This window comes from Aspergillus mulundensis, assembly GCF_003369625.1.
Source record: "Aspergillus mulundensis strain DSM 5745 chromosome Unknown scaffold_1, whole genome shotgun sequence".
NCBI lineage: Eukaryota > Fungi > Ascomycota > Eurotiomycetes > Eurotiales > Aspergillaceae > Aspergillus > Aspergillus mulundensis.
The window spans coordinates 2,614,852-2,632,326 of record NW_020797889.1 but is presented as its reverse complement, the minus strand read 5'-3'; the positions used below and the strand labels follow the sequence as shown (position 1 = coordinate 2,632,326).

General features: G+C 52.2%; 4 protein-coding genes across 4 annotated transcripts; 3 read left to right on the top strand and 1 right to left on the bottom strand.

Annotated features, from left to right (window-relative positions):
• Positions 1–810: 810 nt before the first annotated feature.
• Positions 811–11,361, top strand: DSM5745_02364 (putative SNF2 family helicase; the record flags this gene model as incomplete). The annotated part of the gene is made up of 7 exons (XM_026744380.1): positions 811–980; positions 1,030–1,136; positions 1,184–3,016; positions 3,541–5,028; positions 5,102–5,246; positions 5,342–6,097; positions 6,153–11,361. 7 exons carry the CDS (start codon positions 811–813, stop codon positions 11,359–11,361), a joined length of 9,708 nt encoding a protein of 3,235 aa, XP_026607543.1.
• A 486-nt stretch (positions 11,362–11,847) lies between these two features.
• On the bottom strand, positions 11,848–12,821 carry DSM5745_02363 (complex I 24 kDa subunit family protein; the record flags this gene model as incomplete). Its single annotated transcript, XM_026744379.1, has 3 exons — positions 11,848–12,246; positions 12,328–12,618; positions 12,699–12,821. The coding sequence occupies 3 exons, from the start codon at positions 12,819–12,821 to the stop codon at positions 11,848–11,850; spliced, it is 813 nt and encodes a 270-aa protein (XP_026607542.1).
• A 1,330-nt stretch (positions 12,822–14,151) lies between these two features.
• On the top strand, positions 14,152–15,438 carry DSM5745_02362 (L-threonylcarbamoyladenylate synthase; the record flags this gene model as incomplete). Its single annotated transcript, XM_026744378.1, has 1 exon — positions 14,152–15,438. One exon carries the CDS (start codon positions 14,152–14,154, stop codon positions 15,436–15,438), a length of 1,287 nt encoding a protein of 428 aa, XP_026607541.1.
• A 575-nt stretch (positions 15,439–16,013) lies between these two features.
• On the top strand, positions 16,014–17,102 carry aah1 (adenosine deaminase; the record flags this gene model as incomplete). Its single annotated transcript, XM_026744377.1, has 1 exon — positions 16,014–17,102. One exon carries the CDS (start codon positions 16,014–16,016, stop codon positions 17,100–17,102), a length of 1,089 nt encoding a protein of 362 aa, XP_026607540.1.
• Positions 17,103–17,475: the final 373 nt, after the last annotated feature.

Below are 17,475 nucleotides of genomic sequence, written 5' to 3'. Positions count from 1 at the left end.
TTTGCTTTTTCCACCTGCAAATTCTGCCCAGGAGTTACTCCGTACGGAGTACTGATCTCAGATCAAAGAATATCAACTTTCAGATCGTCGTGTACTAGCTGAACCTTACTCCGATTATCCGATATGAGCACGATGCTCCGGCCCGTCCGTTGCTGATCCTGCAGACAAACACTCTTTCGACCTCAGCTGCCCTTCCATCGTCCAACTTCCCTGCTTTTCGTGCTCTCGGCAGTTCCTTCCGATCATCTAATCGGTCGTCTTGTTTCATTTTTACTTTTTCTGATTCCGATCTCTCTGTCCCACACAGAGTCTCACCGACGCTTGTAAGAGTGCCCAAAATCAAGGTTCGCGGCGGAGGGCAAGACAAGCGAAGGAAGAGGACTGCTCTACCAAAAGTATGTTGAACGAATTAAACTTCTCTAAGACATTCAAACGGCCAGTGATTACTGAAACTTTCCACCCAAATTTAGGGAGATCTGAGCCACCGTGGCGAATCACGTACATCATGATGGACCAGTCACGGTTTCCTGAATCGCAAAGCTGGAAGACCAAGCCCTGCTTCTTCTCAACCGTTGCTTTTTCCGCCTTTACTCCGTACTTGGCTTCGACTCAGCGGCTGAGATACCCGACGACATTGACAAAGTACTAGCTTTGTGGATTATCCCTTCAAGGGAACGAGAGGAATGCAGAGGCAGGAACGACGGAAAGGGTATAAGTAGGAATGCTCAGGACGTACTCCGTACATCATGCACCTTGATCGTTACGCTTATTATTCCCCTACTATCCTTCAACCGCCGACTGCGCTATATCATGAGCGAGATGCTGGCTAAGAATCATCTAGAAACGAACTCTGCAGTCTGCCAGCCACATCTTAGCACTACAATCCAGGCTTGGTACCGACTGCAGCGCTTGATAAGAGATGGAGTAATCAAGATCGACGGTACTAAGCTTGATATACCTGGGGTGGTGGCGGTGGCCTAGTCAGTGAATCATGTCTGTATGATCCATTCGTCATGCTTATGGTTGCAGTCATAATTGCACACCGAAGATTACCGAGGACCCAAGCGTCTTAGAGGATATTGATGCAAGTATACAAATACTAAAGGAACATCTCGATGATGGCTACAGCGTCTATGGTTCGTATATCCTCGCAGGATTTGGTCTTATACTTACGATTGCAAAGGAGTCAATACTGGCTTTGGCGGGAGCGCAGACTCAAGGACAGACAAAGTGGTCGCTCTTCAATCCTCACTGCTCCAGTTGACGCAGGCCGGAGTCCTGCTGGAGTCAGATAAATCTGACAATCAGGGCACACTGCTGGACTCTCATGCTATGCCTGCCTCTTGGGTACGGGGTACAATGGTTGTCCGTTGCAACTCAAATCTTCGTGGACATTCCGCCGTGAAACTTCCCATACTTCAGACCATGGTCCAGCTGATACAGCATCGAGTTACGCCAATTGTTCCCCTTCGAGGCTCGATATCAGCGTCGGGAGATTTGATGCCATTGTCATATATTGCGGGAACGATAGAGGGGAACCCAGATGTGTACGTTCAGGTCGACGGCCCTGATAAGCTTCGAGTCATGAAGTCCAACGACGGGCTACAACACGTGGGCATGAAAGCTGAGAAGTTAGGCCCCAAGGAGGGACTAGGTTTGATAAATGGCACTTCAACATCAGCCGCAGTGGCTAGCTTGGCATTGTACGAAACACACCAGCTATCTGTACTTGTGCAGGCACTCTCAGCGATGGGTTTGGAGGCTCTCATTGGCACCACGGAAAGCTATCACCCATTCATTTCCGCTGTCCGGCCTCATGATGGGCAGATTGAATGCGCGAATAACCTACTTTCCTTGCTTCAAGGGTCAAAGCTGGCACAGAACTTGAATGGTAAGAAGGATCAAGACCGTCCAGGTCTAGTTCAAGATCGCTACTCCTTCCGTTGCGTACCCCAGTGGATTGGGCCTCAGCTGGAAGATCTCCTTCTAGCCCATCGGCAGGTTACGACCGAACTTAACTCAACATGCGACAACCCGCTCGTGGATGTAAAATCCAGGAACATCTTTTCTGGTGGTAATTTTCAGGCAGTTTCGATCACTTCGGCCATGGAGAAGACAAGATTATGCCTGCAGATGCTTGGCAGACTTATCTTCTCTCAGGCGACGGAGATGATTGATCCCAGTCTCAATAACGGTCTCCCTACCAATCTCGTTGCAGATGACCCAAGCTTGTCGTTTACTATGAAGGGGGTGGATATCAGCATGGCATCATACATGGCGGAGCTGGGGTATTTGTCAAATCCAGTGAGCTCGCATGTCCAGTCAGCGGAAATGCGCAATCAAGCTATCAACTCTATGGCGCTGGTATCTGCCCGATATAGTATGCAAGCAGTGGAGGTACTTTCCCTCATGTGCGCCTGTGACTTGTATATCGCCTGTCAAGCTCTGGACCTCCGTGCCCTTCATTTCGCTTTCTTGGGGAACGCAAAATTCCAACTACGCTCCGTCACAAAGAGCATATTCTCGAAATACTTACCGCAATATGCATTGGCAGGCTTGCACGAATTCCTGGACCAACATCTGACCCAATCCTGGCCAACAACGAATCGCCTCAGTCCCGCGGATCGGGTGCACACGGTAATAGAAAACGCTATCCCCGTTCTCTTAGACAGTCTCAAAAGTCATCAGGGGCCCGGTCTGACCGACTTGGATATGTGGAAGACCCAGGCCTGCGATCTACTCAACGTAGTGTACCAAGAAACCGCCGATGAATTCTTCCTGGAGCAGCACACCGCAGAGCTTCTCGGCGATGGCTCTAAGCTCCTTTATAAAACCGTTCGACAAGAGCTCGGTGTTCCGTTCCACCAAGGCTTCATTGAACATCCCACTGTTGGTGGCGAGACTTTGAATGGCCGCGTTAAGAAAACCATCGGATCGTGGATCGCGATAATCTACGAAGCGTTGCGAGACGGCCGTCTTATGGGCCCCTTGATTCAAACTCTCGCGTCTACAGGTTGTCAGTTTGCGGCTGAAACAGGCTGAAGGTGTTCCTCGAGTTCTGTTGCCTCCGGCACCGGACTTGACTAGGACTTCGTTGCTTCGCCCCCCAGTTGTTTAGGAGTAACTTTATGTCCTTTCTTCTAAGACCGTGTGTGCTTGATCCACATGTAAGCCTTATCATATTCTATTTACAGATCTTCTTGGAGGTGTTTAACTTTTCCCTTGAACCCGTGTTGTGTTATGTGTCTCAAAGCAATGAGCACATTTCCAAGCAGTGAATGGAAGGCCAGGGTGACACCCCAGCAACACAACCCCTCCAAGTTAGAACAGAAAAAAATCCGCTGAAAACCCCCAAAGGCTCTCTCCCCACATTTCCTTTCTACTCTTTCTTTCTGCCACCCCTCCTTTTTTGTTCTGCCCTTCCGCCCTCCTCACCCCCTTCTCCTTCCACGTGACCCTTCGTGCCCTACTTGGATATCTTCACTACTTCTCATGCACTTGCAAGTACAATTGGATTTCTGTTCGCGTACTCAAACACAGCGAGGGGGAAGATGCCGGCAAAGCGAAAGCGCCCGGTCATCGAGACCCTCGCCTCTACGCGGCGCAGACGGTATCCTCGTCGTCCTGCGCCTGAGATTGAATCTGGACTCGAACCTGGACCAGAGGCTCAACTTGAACGTGAAACTAAAGTCCGACCAGAATCTGGAGTCGAGGCAGGACCACAACCTGAGCTTCAGCTTGAAGCTAGAGCTCAGTCACACGATGATTCAGGTAATATCATCCGTCACAATTCAGATAACGGTCAGGATTCGATTCAGCGTCAGCCAAAGCCAGAACAGAACATGTTCGAAGTTGAAGATAATATCAACTGTCCGAGCATCGCTGAACGACCAAGCCTGATAGTTGTCCTACGTGTGCGCGTGCCTCCTTGCAGCTCAGAACCACAGTCTCAGCCTTCTCAGAAGCCTCAAGACGCGTCTGTCGAGAATGTCGAGTCCTCGTCCGGTGGGAAGACGATCATCAAGCTGCGTATAAAACGTTCTCAGCCCCCCGAGTCTGAAAATGCACCTATTGTTGTCAAGAAATTGAGACGGTCTCCTAGGCATCAGCCGCCTGACGAAGAAACCCAGATCGAAATAACAGAAGGAGGCCAGGATGAAGGCAAAGCCGATGCCAACATTAAAGATATGGAGATCAACGCGCCTACTACGTCCTCGAATACTGTCATCGCGCCGCCTGAGCCAGAAATCCAGATCAAGATCACAGACGGAGGCCAGGATGAAGACAAAGCCGATGTCAACATTGACGATATGGAAATGGATGCGTCTACTATGTCCTTGACCACCGTCGTCGCGCCGCCTGACGCAGAAATTCAGATCAAAATCACAGAAGCTGGCCAGGATGAAGCCAAAGCCGATTCCAACATTGAAGGTATGGAGATTGATACTTCTACTACGTCTTTGTCCACCATTGTCGTGCCGCCTGAGGCAGAAACCCAGATCAAAATCACAGAAGCAGGCCAGGATGAAGCCAATACCAATGCCGACGGCGAAGATATGGAGATCGATACTGCTACTACGGCCTCAGCCAGCGTCGAAACGACTTCTTCTCCGACTACGGTCACACCTACCCGCCAGCTAGCCATAGTTGTCCCCATTGATGACATAAAGCACAACGACTCTTCCCCCAAAGACAAGCCTGTGGAGCAACCGCAATCTCGCCCAGACTCCGAAGCCCTCCTTCTCGATGGAGACCTATCCGAACAGGCTCGGACTGACCCAGACCCCAACACCCCCGAACTCGTCCGGTCACTACCGTACTCCGGCCGTAGACGACCCCATACTCAGCTCGCTCATCACCTTCCGCCGCTCCACAAACTCAGTGATGTCTTCGAGTCTCTCACAAGACGGGCAATGGATCTACGTCTTGGTGATGTCTTGGATCACCTTAGTACTAGACGCCTTCGTGTTGCTACTGTTTGTTCTGGAACAGAAAGCCCGTTGTTGGCATTGGAGATGGTCAAGGATAGTAAGTCTTACTTACCATATACCTTCTATCTGCTATATTAAGGATCACTGCAGACTTACTAACATTGATACAGACTTGAAAAAATACTTCAACCGGGATCTAGACTTTGATCACCTCTTCAGTGCTGAAATCGTGCCCTTCAAGCAAGCGTATATCGAGCGGAACTTTCGACCTCGCCTTCTATTCCGTGACGTGGCTGAGCTTCAGAATCCACTTGCGTACGTGACACCTCTTGTTGTCTCCTTTCTAGTCTAGATTAAATTCATCTTACCATATCACATCATTTGAACTGACCCCAAAATGATGCTACCAGTCAAACCGCCTATGGCTCCCTCGAAGAAGTTCCCAAGAATGCCGACATTCTCATAGCGGGCTTCTCCTGCGTCGACTTCTCCGGCCTAAACAACTACCAAAAAACACTCGATGAGAAGGGCGAATCTGGCGATACATTCTGGGGCATAGTCTGCTACGCCAAAGCCTACCGTCCACGCATGGTCATTCTTGAGAACGTGAAAACAGCGCCCTGGGCAAAGATCGAAGAACATTGGCGCGATATCGATTACATTGCTGTTCATATGAATGTTGACACGAAGGCTTATTACCTCCCTCAGACCAGAGAGCGGGGTTACATGTTTTGTGTGGACAGCCGATCCCTTCCTGACATCGCAGGGAACCAGCTTGGTGCAGGCATGCGGCAGACTTGGAAAGACATCTTAGAGCAATTCAAGCGCCCCGCGAGCTCGCCGACTGGCATGTTCCTACTCGATGCTGATGATAGACGGCTCGAACAGATTGAGAGAAATATGGCACAGAAGCTTGCGGCTTCTGCGGCTTCGGCTCGCGCAACAGTCAACTGGGACCTGTACCAAGTGCGGCACCAGGGCTATCGACTCAAGAACGGCCTCGGTCATCGTCGTCCGATAAGTAAGTGGCAGGATGACGGGACTTGCAACATGCCGGACTTTGCGTGGCAGACTTGGGTGCGGTCTCTGCCGGAGCGGGTTTGGGATACAATCGATGCGAACTTTTTGCGGAAGTTGGTGGATGGGTATGATATGAACTACAAGGAGTACGCCTTCCTGGTTCTTTCCTGTCTCTGGATAAAAGCTGACTTGTTGATTTAGGCGATGTCTAGAATTATCGCAAGGCATAGACCGAGAAATGGATTCCCGCGCCTTTGGAATTGTCGGCTGCATCACGCCTTGTGGGATTCCATACATGACAACCCGAGGCGGCCCTCTATGTGGCCTTGAGTCACTTGCTCTACAAGGTCTACCTTTGGATAGGCTCCTTCTGACGCAAGAGTCCCAACGCGAGCTGCAAGATCTCGCCGGCAATGCTATGAGCTCGACTGTCGTCGGAGCAGCGATTCTCTCGGCTCTGATTGCTGGCTATAAGGTGCTGGAGCCCAAATTACTGGAACAAGACAATTCCTTGCAAGAATCGAAGTCTGATCATCAAGGTTGGAAACTCAAGCCTCATGATAAAGATAATCTGATTCCGAGCAACATGTATCTGGACTCGGACACCACCGTCGGCATCCTCAAGCTGCAAGAGCAGGCCACGAGCAGCGCTAGATACTGCACGTGCGAGGGACAGAGCTCGATTCGAACAGCGATTCTGAAATGCTCACTATGCTCGCACACAGCCTGTTCTGAATGCAGTGGGAACCCTCAGCACGCTTACAAGCGCTATACCGATCTAGTACGCACCCCGCCACTAGACTTCGTCAGCATGCTCCGGTCTATCCTCCCAGCTAGACTTGTGGTTCGCGGTATAACACCCGAATCCTACAAGGAGCTGCGTTCCAATTCGCGCATATCAACAGAAACTTGGTCTGTATTCTTGGATGCTGTGTCTAAAGCTGTTGGCGACGAGCTCCGTATTTTTGACATCAAGCGAAGCGAGACTTGGACTGTGACCTATGAAGGTAAATATTCCGTCTTAAAGTTGGTTATCGACTCAATTGGGAGTATCACTTGGCTTCTTTTTGCGAAACCGGGTGAGAATGAACCGGCGTTATGTCTAATCCGCGAGGTTCTTTCGAAACCGATTGCGCGTATGGTCGTGCCTTCTGTTCAGTCACCAGGATCCATTTTGAAAGGTGGAACTTGGGAGATCTGCACCCCCCTGTCTTCAAGCTGCTCCTTGGAATTTTTTGGATCAGGATTCCAGATTGACTCTTATGAAGCGAAGTGCGGCTTGCAATTGGACGGGTTCCAAGGCACGCGGGTATGGTCTCATATCACCGTTCAGGGGACCGAGAAAGACGTTGGAGATTTGGAAGTCGATGTGCGCGGTACTTATGAGCTCCTGCAGGACTGTGGAACTGCGAACGCCTGTCTGCATAGAAGGACGCCTGCAGATGGAAAGCCGGCGATCTACCTCTTTCTGGACCCGACGAAGCTGGGCGAGCCGAAGCATGACTCGTTTGTTTTTGCGTTGGAGCACAGACGGAATCCAGGCTACGCAGCTCGCATGTCTATTGCCGAGGTATGCCATGAATGGCGCTCTGCCAAAGCTTCAGACACAGCTGAGATTGTCACCGTTTATCACCGGAAGTGGATTGCTTGCCCGACTACCTCGCTGCAGTCATACGCCGGGGAGTCCAATCGTTTCATTCAGTGTCACAGCCTGGACCCAAGGACGTCCTTCTCCATTACTGACGATAGTGTGGCATCCCGATGCCACACTGCAAACACAACTTTGTTGAGATTCACCATCCCAGCAGATGTCATTGCGCCAAACTCCAGCTCGTCCACGGTAACAGACTGGGAAGTCACCAATCCACTCGAGTCTCCAGAACTCCTCCGAGAACACGCCTGGCTTTTCCAAAAGGCTGCCGGATACTCCGACTTCGAGGCTTGGGGTCAGATCGCAAACCCCAGCATTCATGGCCCATGCATGACTTGTGTCCCGCCCAAGCCTAGAATCATATGGGGCCGTGACGCAAAACTCCGAATCAAGGCATTTGAAGACCCGCATGACGCTGCTCGGTATGAACGTGCCATCAAGACTCGGCCGCCTGCATTCTTGATCTTCCGCAAGAATTGTAATCAAAACGCTGCCTCTGGCCTAGCGGAGCTTCGCGTTACCCTCAACATTCAGACTCTTCTGCATCAAGCTTTTAGCAGACTGCCAGATATTAGCCCGCAGGCTCCTGCGACCTTCCACTGGCGCCTTGTACCAAACTCGTACGATGTGCGCGGCAACCCTTACCCAAAGTTTGAGTTGAGGAGCAATAGAAATGACGCTCTGTACCCACAGCCGCCGAAATTTGAGAATAACCAGCTGCGGCCGGAGCAGCTGCGTTCGCTGTCGTGGATGGTAGCGCAGGAGGGTGAGGATGTTGAGCCTTTCATTGAAGAGGAAACAGAAGAAGCGCTCCTGGGGTCGTTGATGTGGCGTGCGGAAGGGAAAGTCACGGTGCCCAAGATTGTACGAGGTGGTATTTTGGCTGACGATGTCGGATACGGCAAGACGGCTATTGTCCTGGGCTTGATTGATGTGCTCTCGAAGAAGCCTGATGTTGACCTGTCCGCTGGCCTTAATGGAGCCGGCTTTATTCCCAGCAGAGCAACACTCATCGTTGTCCCTCGAATCATGGTGGAGCAGTGGCTCGACGAAATCACCAAGTTCCTAGGCCACAAGTACGACGTCCTCGCCTTCTCTTCGGCAGCGGCATTGAGAAAGACTTCTATCCAGAAGATTCGAAACGCCGACATAATTCTGGTGTCGTGGTCAATCTTTGACACCCAGGCCTATTATAAGCATCTACAAAAGTACACCGGTGCATCTGAAGTGCCTGACAAGCCGGGCCGGAACTTCAATGACTGGTTCCATCATGCGCATAAGCTGATGAAGCACCATGCTGGAGCCCTGACGAAATTTGGTCCAGCTAGTTTCTTGCATGCTTTACGCGAAAGTCGCGCTCGGACAGAAGACCCAGACGAGATCCATCGATTTGCGCCGTCAAAACGGCTACGGGGGAAACAATATGCGCTTGCACACAAGGATAGGGACATTAGGTCCAACGATGGTGTTCAGGATGCGCAAATACCCAACGGCAATAAGTCTGCTGATGCAAGCGACGGGGAGCATGAAAATTCGACCGTCCTTGAAGCCAAAATCGACGATCTCCCAATGGAAACAGCATTGCACGACGAAGAGACTTTCTGGCCGGAACAGACCTGTGACGACGGTAAATACTTCGGTATTGACGGCAAGCCCCAGAGCTGGGAAGATGTCCTAGGCCTCCCCTTCCACGCCTTCCACTTCAACCGCCTGGTCATTGACGAATTCACGTACGCCAAAACTGATCGCCTCACGCAGCTTTTGACATTGCAAGCTCGCTCAAAATGGGTCCTCTCGGGAACACCGCCCCTGAATGACTTCGCGGACGTAAACACCATAGCCCCCTTCCTAGGCGTGCATCTCGGTATTGATGCGGACGATGACAATAGCTCGCAGAATTTCCGACTCAAAGAGATCCGCAAGCACCGCTCTGATGCTGAGACATTTGAATCATTCCGCGCCCCGCGCAGTGAAGCATGGCACAGACGTCGACATGAAATCGCACAGACTTTCTTGAATAGGTTTGCTCGCAAGAACGTTGCAGAGATTGATGAAATCCCATCCACCGAGCACATTGTCCTCGTTCGACAGTCGCCCGCTGAAAAGGTCATCTACCTCGAGCTCTACAAGCAGCTGATGACGTATAATCGGCAGCTGAAACGGGCGAATGGTCGAGGAGGAGACCAAGCTGAGCGGCTGGACGAGATTATTGCAAATAGCTCAACGCCTGAAGAAGCACTGCTCAAACGGTGTACATCGCTCGCGCTCCAAGGTCGCTGGGACAGCAAAGGTAATCCCGAGATAGCCACCTGTGCCTCTCTCATCGAGACTCGCGAGGAGCAACTGGACCAGACCACGGAGACCCTCAAAAAGAAGCTAAAACTTGCCACATGGCTGTACTGCTCCGGGTGCGACGAAGACCACGAAAAGTTCAAGCAATTCAGGGAGAGTGTGATTGCGCACAATTTTGGGGATAAGCCTGTCACTGAGGAAGTCCTGGTACTCCTCAACACTGCTATCGAAGGATCTGAACCTCATGACTGGAAATCCTTCTACTCCGCTTCTGGTGTGGACTCGGAAACCAACAAAGAAGACCAAGATGCGGAAGTCGGCCGGAACAGAAACGATGTTGAGGAAGAGGAGGAGGAGGACGACGAAGAACACGAGCCAGCGCCAAAAGCAAAGGGCAGAGGCCAGCGTAAGGCTCGGCCAAAGCGTGTGGTTAGGCCCAAGCCCAAGCCCAAGTCCAAACCAAAGCCCAAGGCAAAATCACAGCCAAAAGGCAAGGACAAGCTCCTTCTCCCCGCCAAACCAACCCAGCCCCGGGAGTTCGACTCAGAGCTGCGAGACGCCACAGCCAACCTCCGCAAGCTGGTCTCCGAATGGGTCCAGCGCAAACGAGCCCTACGGTTCCTCACTGCTGTTCGCCAGATCCAAACTAACCAGGGCATTCCGACTTGCGACAATTGCCAAACGCAACCGGGTCTTCTGTCAAAACTGAACATACTCGGGTCATGCGGTCATGCTCTATGCGCAAACTCAAACTGCACGCAGCTGACCCTTGAGAAAGAGGAATGCGCCGTAGATGGATGTCGCGGCTCCGGGAAGTCCTTCAACGTCATCAGTGCCATGACGCTTGGATGCGACACCTCCTCGCAGAATGGGATTGGAGACGCCGACCACGTCTCGAAGCACGGCGGCACAAAACTCGACGCCCTAGTCGACATCCTCACTAACAGAGTTCCCATCACCGAGCGCGCCCTCCTCTTCATCCAGTTCCCCGACCTGATGGAAATCGCATCCAAGGCCCTCACCTCCGCGGGAATAAGCCACACGCTCATAACCCCCACAGACCTGAAGGCAAGCTCCAAGGTCCAGAAATTCCAGAAGGAAGGGTTCGGCGATAGCAAAGTGCTCATTCTGAATCTTGGTGGCGAAATGGCCGCCGGCTTGAACCTGCAATGCGCAAACCACATCATCTTCCTCTCCCCTCTTCTTTCCCAGACGCAGTACGACTACGACTCGGCGATGATCCAGGCTGTCGGAAGAAGTCGACGATACGGCCAGACGAAACACGTGCATGTGTACCATCTGCTCGCGAAGATGACGATCGACGTGAATATTTTCCAGGAGCGGCGCGGGAATCAGGTTCTTGTTGAGCGCGATGGACAGGCGGTTTTCGTTGATCCTGAAGATGCGCTGACGGAGGAGGCCATGACTTGTCAAGGTCCGACTATGGTTGCTGATCATGCGGTTTGAGTCTATCGTTTGGAGAGACGGTGCGTTGGTGCTTGGAAGATCCATCTGGATACGGACGTGTTTTGTATCGTCTTGCCTATCTCTGGCGAGTAAGATTGGTGCTTCTTGAGGTCACTGCGCGTGATATTTTGCCTCTGGCTTCCCTTGAATGTTGGAGTAGACAAGTCGAGATTGAAGCCTGTATCTAAATTGAATGGAAATCGAATATGAGTATGACAGATAAGAGTGCATTGGGTACTAAACCTTCTATAGAAGCTCCTGGATTCTTTCACGCAAGATCAGGAAACATCATAATATACATACAACCAGCACCCGATGGCCCAAGCCTTGTCCGTCAACCAGCTCGGGATGAAAGGAAAACGCGCGTAAACGGGAAACGGGACCGGGAACAGGAACATGAAACAAACCAACACCAACAAAGAAGAAACTAGTAGTATATTCTTTTCCTCTCGCTCCGAAAGTTATGTGTTAAAACATGAGGTGCGTTTATTGCGCCTGTGCCGCCTCCCCGTCAAGGGCACCGTCCTTCCGCATCATGGTCTCGGGGTCCCACACGGGGTTCTGCAGGTTCGTGAGGCCAGCGCTGTTCTCGCAGGTGTCTCGGCCGGACATGGGACCGGGGGCAGGAATCTTGGTCTGGCCGGAAGCAGTGGCGGCGGAGTCCTTGAGCGCGGTGAGGAGCTGCTTGATCGACTCGGGGGTCAGATCCTCGTAGTAGTCGTCGTTGATCTGGACCATGGGGGCGTTGACGCAGGCGCCGAGGCACTCGACCTCGATGAATGTGAACAGGCCGTCTTCGGTTGTGTGGCCGGGCGTGATGCCGAGGTGTTCTGTGATGGCCTTGACGATCTTGTCGCTTCCGCAGCCGCCGAGCTGGCATGGTGTCTGTATCGCACGTCATATCAGTCAGCCATTTATCCACCACACAGATGGTTTCTCAGAGAAGAGCTTTTGGGTGTAGCGTACCGTTGTGCAGAGCTGGACGAAGTATTTGCCGACTGGGTCACGGTTGTACATTGTGTAGAAGGTTGCGACTTCGTAGACGCGCATCGGGGGCATCTCGAGGATGCGGGCAACTTCGTTCATGACGCTGATGCTGGTGAAGCCGTGTTGGCGCTGGCCGAGGTCCAGCAGGGGCATGACGGCGGCCTTCTTGTATTGAGGGGGGTAGCGGGCGATGATTTCCTCGATGAGCTGGTTGTTCTGTTCGGAGAACTTGAAGGGGATGGAGGGGTTGTTTCCGGGGGTGTTGCGGTGCTATCCGGTCAATGTTAGTACCTCAATCCCTTCTAATCCCTTGTTCCCGGCTCTTGAGGGGCATCGCGAGTCCCACGTACCACTTGGAGAGCGTCGCTGAACCGTTGCGGAGCGGCGGAGAAGGGTCTGAATTGAGGCCGGGGAAGCTGGCGAGTGAACTGGCGGCCGACCCGAGGGACGGCGGGGAAGAATTTGGAAGCCATCGCCGCGAGAGGAGAGTGTGAGGGCGGGTAGGGGTGTGATTGACGGGGATGGGAGTGTTGATGAATGTTGGACTCTGAAGTCTGAACTCGCGGATTTGCGGGAGCTGCGATTGGCCAATCAGCGACGAGAGATTACTCCGCCCACCGCTCACTATAAAACGGCCATCTTCAATCTCTATACAAATCATCGAGTATCTTTAGTGTTTTCTATTATCGATAAAAACAAGTATCAAAACCGAATATGCCTACTGCATGCCCATATTGCACTAAGTACCATCGAACTCCACCCAACGCATCCTACCTGGGAACATAAGATGCCTTTGGCATCGTCTTCAATGCCGATAGCCATCGTACTACGCCCGGTAGACCCTGGATCAAAAGATGTACGTCGTCAGTGCTCAGCTGCTATTTGACGACATCACTGAGTAGGAGGGGCCCTCCGAGGGATACTCCTCCTGGTTGCATCTTCTAGTTCTTGTCTAACTGCCAGATGCTTAATGTTTATCAGTCGGCAGAAGTGAATGCTTTGGGTATCTAATGTCCCCTTGCCTGATATTTAAGCCGAGCATAGGACTACCCATCAAAGAAACACAGCAAGATCTCCGACGCAGGGTCAAACCGCACTTCCTGCCCTCAGCCCTTCAAGTCCAGATATACAGGGGCACACCGTTCAATGTCTCTGGTTGGCAGATCCAGACTTGCCCACCCCCATATATGAACTCATCTGCTCCTAGAGGCTTGTTAGTCATTCGTGTGTCTTCGTATGGCAAGATCTGTCTGTATACACTTATGAATTGCCTCCAGCCCTTTGTCATTCGAAGACCTGCTGCCTTGGAATTTTTCCTATCTGAATGAAGACGACTATCCTTTGGAAGGCTAACGGCTATTTGAGACAATCTTTCATATTTATTTCATGTTTCATCTCTAGTATTCCTGACTCGGGTTTTTTCGACCCCGTATAGTTCCCCAAGAGACATGTGCTTAGTCATTTAACCGACGTCATCGAAAGATTTTCCAAAAGATCGACGACAGCTTCAAATTCTCCATCGGACGCCGCAGTGTCTTGGCTTGGTAAGTTGTGGACTCAAGAAGCAGTATAGAAGGTGCCATGCTCACAGCTAACCCAATGGGGCAGTTGACAGTCTTTTCCGTACCTTACGCGCTCGATCTCCCGGCTTGACTCATCGGGCACCTTCGTCGGACTCACACAACCTCGTCAATTGCGGGGGAGGCAGTCAATCTGCTCCCTTTCGCGCATCGCCTTTTCGCTCGCGGCTTCCCGCGCAGCTTTACCAGGCTTCCTCCAGCTTCCAATACACTGATCGCCAAAATGCACTCCAGCTCGGAAACGACGCGCATCGCGTCAGTCGTCCGCCTGAACAAAGATGGCCCTGCAGAAAATCAGTCGCTTGCAGAATGGTGGGCTAGCGAACAGAGTCAGAACACGCCCGAGGCTGCCGCGATCGCAGAAGCCGCGAAACTTCTTCAGACGAGCGATATCCCCGTCGCATTTCCCACGGAGACAGTTTACGGTCTAGGCGCGGACGCCACGCGGAGTGATGCGGTGCAGGGCATATACAAGGCCAAGCAGAGGCCGTCGGATAACCCGCTCATTGTGCATGTCGACTCTCTGCAGATGCTCGAACGGCTGCTGAATCCCGCCTCGGATACTACCTGCCCGACGAAGATTGTTAAGAACACCATTCCTTCGATCTACGAGCCCCTGATCGAACGATTCTGGCCGGGCCCGCTTACAATTCTTCTCCCGAACCCGTCGGGTTCGCGTCTCGCGCCGGAGGTCACGTCTAATCTTACGACATTTGGTGTGCGCATGCCGTTGTCGCCTTTGGCGCGGCTGCTGATCCACGTTGCGGATAGGCCGTTGGCTGCGCCTTCGGCAAATGCATCTACAAAGCCATCGCCAACGGCGGCGGAACATGTCTTCCATGACCTGCAGAACCGGATTGAACTAATCCTAGACGGTGGGCCATGCGGTGTTGGTGTCGAGAGCACAGTCGTCGATGGGCTTTCCAACCCACCAAGCATCCTACGGCCCGGTGGCGTGGGACTTGAAGAGCTGCGGACCTGTCCTGGCTGGGAGAATGTACAACTCGCGTACCATGACGGAACGTACGATGTGAAAGAGGTCCCTCGCGCACCGGGGATGAAGTACAGACATTACTCGCCTAAAGCGCGAGTTGTTCTTTTTGAAGCCGGCTCGAACCCCCAGGCTATTGCTAACCACGTCAAACGCGATCTACAGGACACAGCCGTCGGTGCGCATTCGATCGGTCTTGTGCGGACGCAGACTTGGGAACGCGGACTCCAGCTCTTACCGGAGGAAGATGTTGAGAGGACGGCAAAGGCTATCCCGTCGCTTGTCAACAACCTAGTCCAGTTCGCTGTCCCCGTTGGTGGCAAGCCGAAGGAGGTTTTCGACTGCCATTTGGGCTCAGACGTTAAGGACGTTGCGCGAGGTCTATTTGCGGCTCTGCGCGCGATGGACGAGAAGGAGGTCGATGTTATCTACGTCGAGGGAGTCTTGGATACCGAGTACCTGGCTGCCGCGGTGATGAATCGACTTAGAAAGGCGGCTGGGTCAACTTTCAAGGTTTAGAAAAAATAGAGGGAGGTTTGCTTCATCCGGTTGACGTTCTTTTGCAGGGCGGTGCGATATAGACGAGTTCTACGAATCATGATTTCTTTTGTTTCTCTTTGCTCTTTCGCGTCATAACGTATACCTAATATGAATCTGTAGACTGACCATCTCCGCTCTCCGTCTCCGTCTTCGGCATCCCCCGGTGCAGATAGAAGTGTGGGTATACGACGGGCCAGGGGACCCACGGCTATCATCCCGGTTTTTATATCCATCCTCAATTTTTGAGTCACCAGCTTCGACTCCTTGACTCACGGCTATCTAGACTACCACGCAGCCTATTCATTGGCCCTGGGTCTTCGAGAAAGGCGTCCGCGGTTTCCAAAAGTTTGGATTGCGTTTTGCAGACTAAACTAGTTGCTGGATGATAGCAGCAAGATCCACTCCTTCCTGAAGCACTTTCCACTGCTCCAGCATATATAGTTCTAGCTTCCTCGGACTCTCTTTCTCGCTTGCGCTCTCTCTCCCTCTCTCTGCCTGATATTCCATTATAATACCTGCTACAGCACAAGGACAATCACCCATATACTTACAAAATGTGCCCCTCCGACGTCTCAACCCAATGGCACGCCTTCCTCTCCGCCCTCCCAAAATGCGAACACCACGTCCATTTGGAAGGCTGCCTAGAGCCAGATCTCATCTTCACCCTAGCCTCAAAGAACAACGTCTCCCTCCCCTCACCCTCAGAAAACCCGGCGTACACCTCAATCGAAACCCTCAGCGAGCGCTACGGCCACTTCAGCTCGCTAGACGACTTCCTCTCATTCTACTTCATCGGGATGACGGTCCTCAAGACGCAAAGCGACTTCGCCGAGCTGGCGTGGACGTACTTCAAGCGCGCGCATGAAGAAGGCGTGCACCATGCCGAGGTCTTCTTCGACCCGCAGGTCCACCTGGAGCGCGGAGTTGCGTATCGGACTGTCGTTGACGGCTATGTGCAGGGGTGTAAGCGGGCGGAGAGTGAGCTGGGGATCTCCACGCGTCTGATTATGTGCTTCCTCAAGCACCTGCCGCTGCAGTCTGCGCAGGATCTTTATCATACGGCGCTGAAGGAAGGTGATCTTGACTTTGAGGGGAGGGACCCCGTTATTCACGGCCTGGGCGCATCAAGCAGTGAGGTTGGGCCGCCGAAGGATCTGTTCCGCCCGATTTATCTCTCTGCGAAGGAGAGGGGCATCAATTTGACGGCGCATGCAGGGGAGGAGGGGGATGCGAGCTATATTCTTGCGGCGCTGGAGAAGGGCGCGACGAGGATCGACCATGGGATTCGGCTTGTTGAGGATCCGGCGCTTATGGAGAGGATTGCGAGGGAGGAGGTGCTCCTGACGGTTTGTCCGGTGTCGAATGTGCAGCTGAAGTGTGTGAAGAGTGTTGGGGAGGTGCCGATCAGGAAGTTCCTTGATGCCGGGGTGAGGTTTAGTATCAACAGTGATGATCCTGCGTACTTTGGGGCGTATATCCTAGAGTGCTATTGTGCGGTTCAGGAGGCGTTTGGCTTGAGTTTGGCGGAGTGGAAGACCATTGCTGAGAATGGAGTTAAGGGGAGCTGGATTGGGGAGGAGAGGAAGAACGAGCTGTTGGGGAGGATTGATGAGTGCGTTAAGAGGTTTGAGGGTGTTTTATAAATAAATTACCTGTGTGTATAGATCCGCATAGATATAGAGCATGTGCCATTAGCTGGTCCTTACTGGGAAACTCTCAACAGTACAGACTTTCTTCAGCTTCGTGGTTCTATCTACGTAGTCGTGGGATGTATCTTGCCTCAAGTCAAAAACGACTGACGATGGCATTAGGAGGCGATCTTGTAGAACGAGGCTGTTCGCCTTTCGATGATCAAGTCTCTCGAAGATGAACTGAGGAGTAGCAAATTGATTCTGGTTTGGGGATATTGTTGATATTATATGCAAGACCTTGCAACCACCTAGGAGAACGGCCTCTTATCACTGGCTGATAGCAGGACAGATCAGATGCAGATGCTAGGTTCCTTAATTAACAACC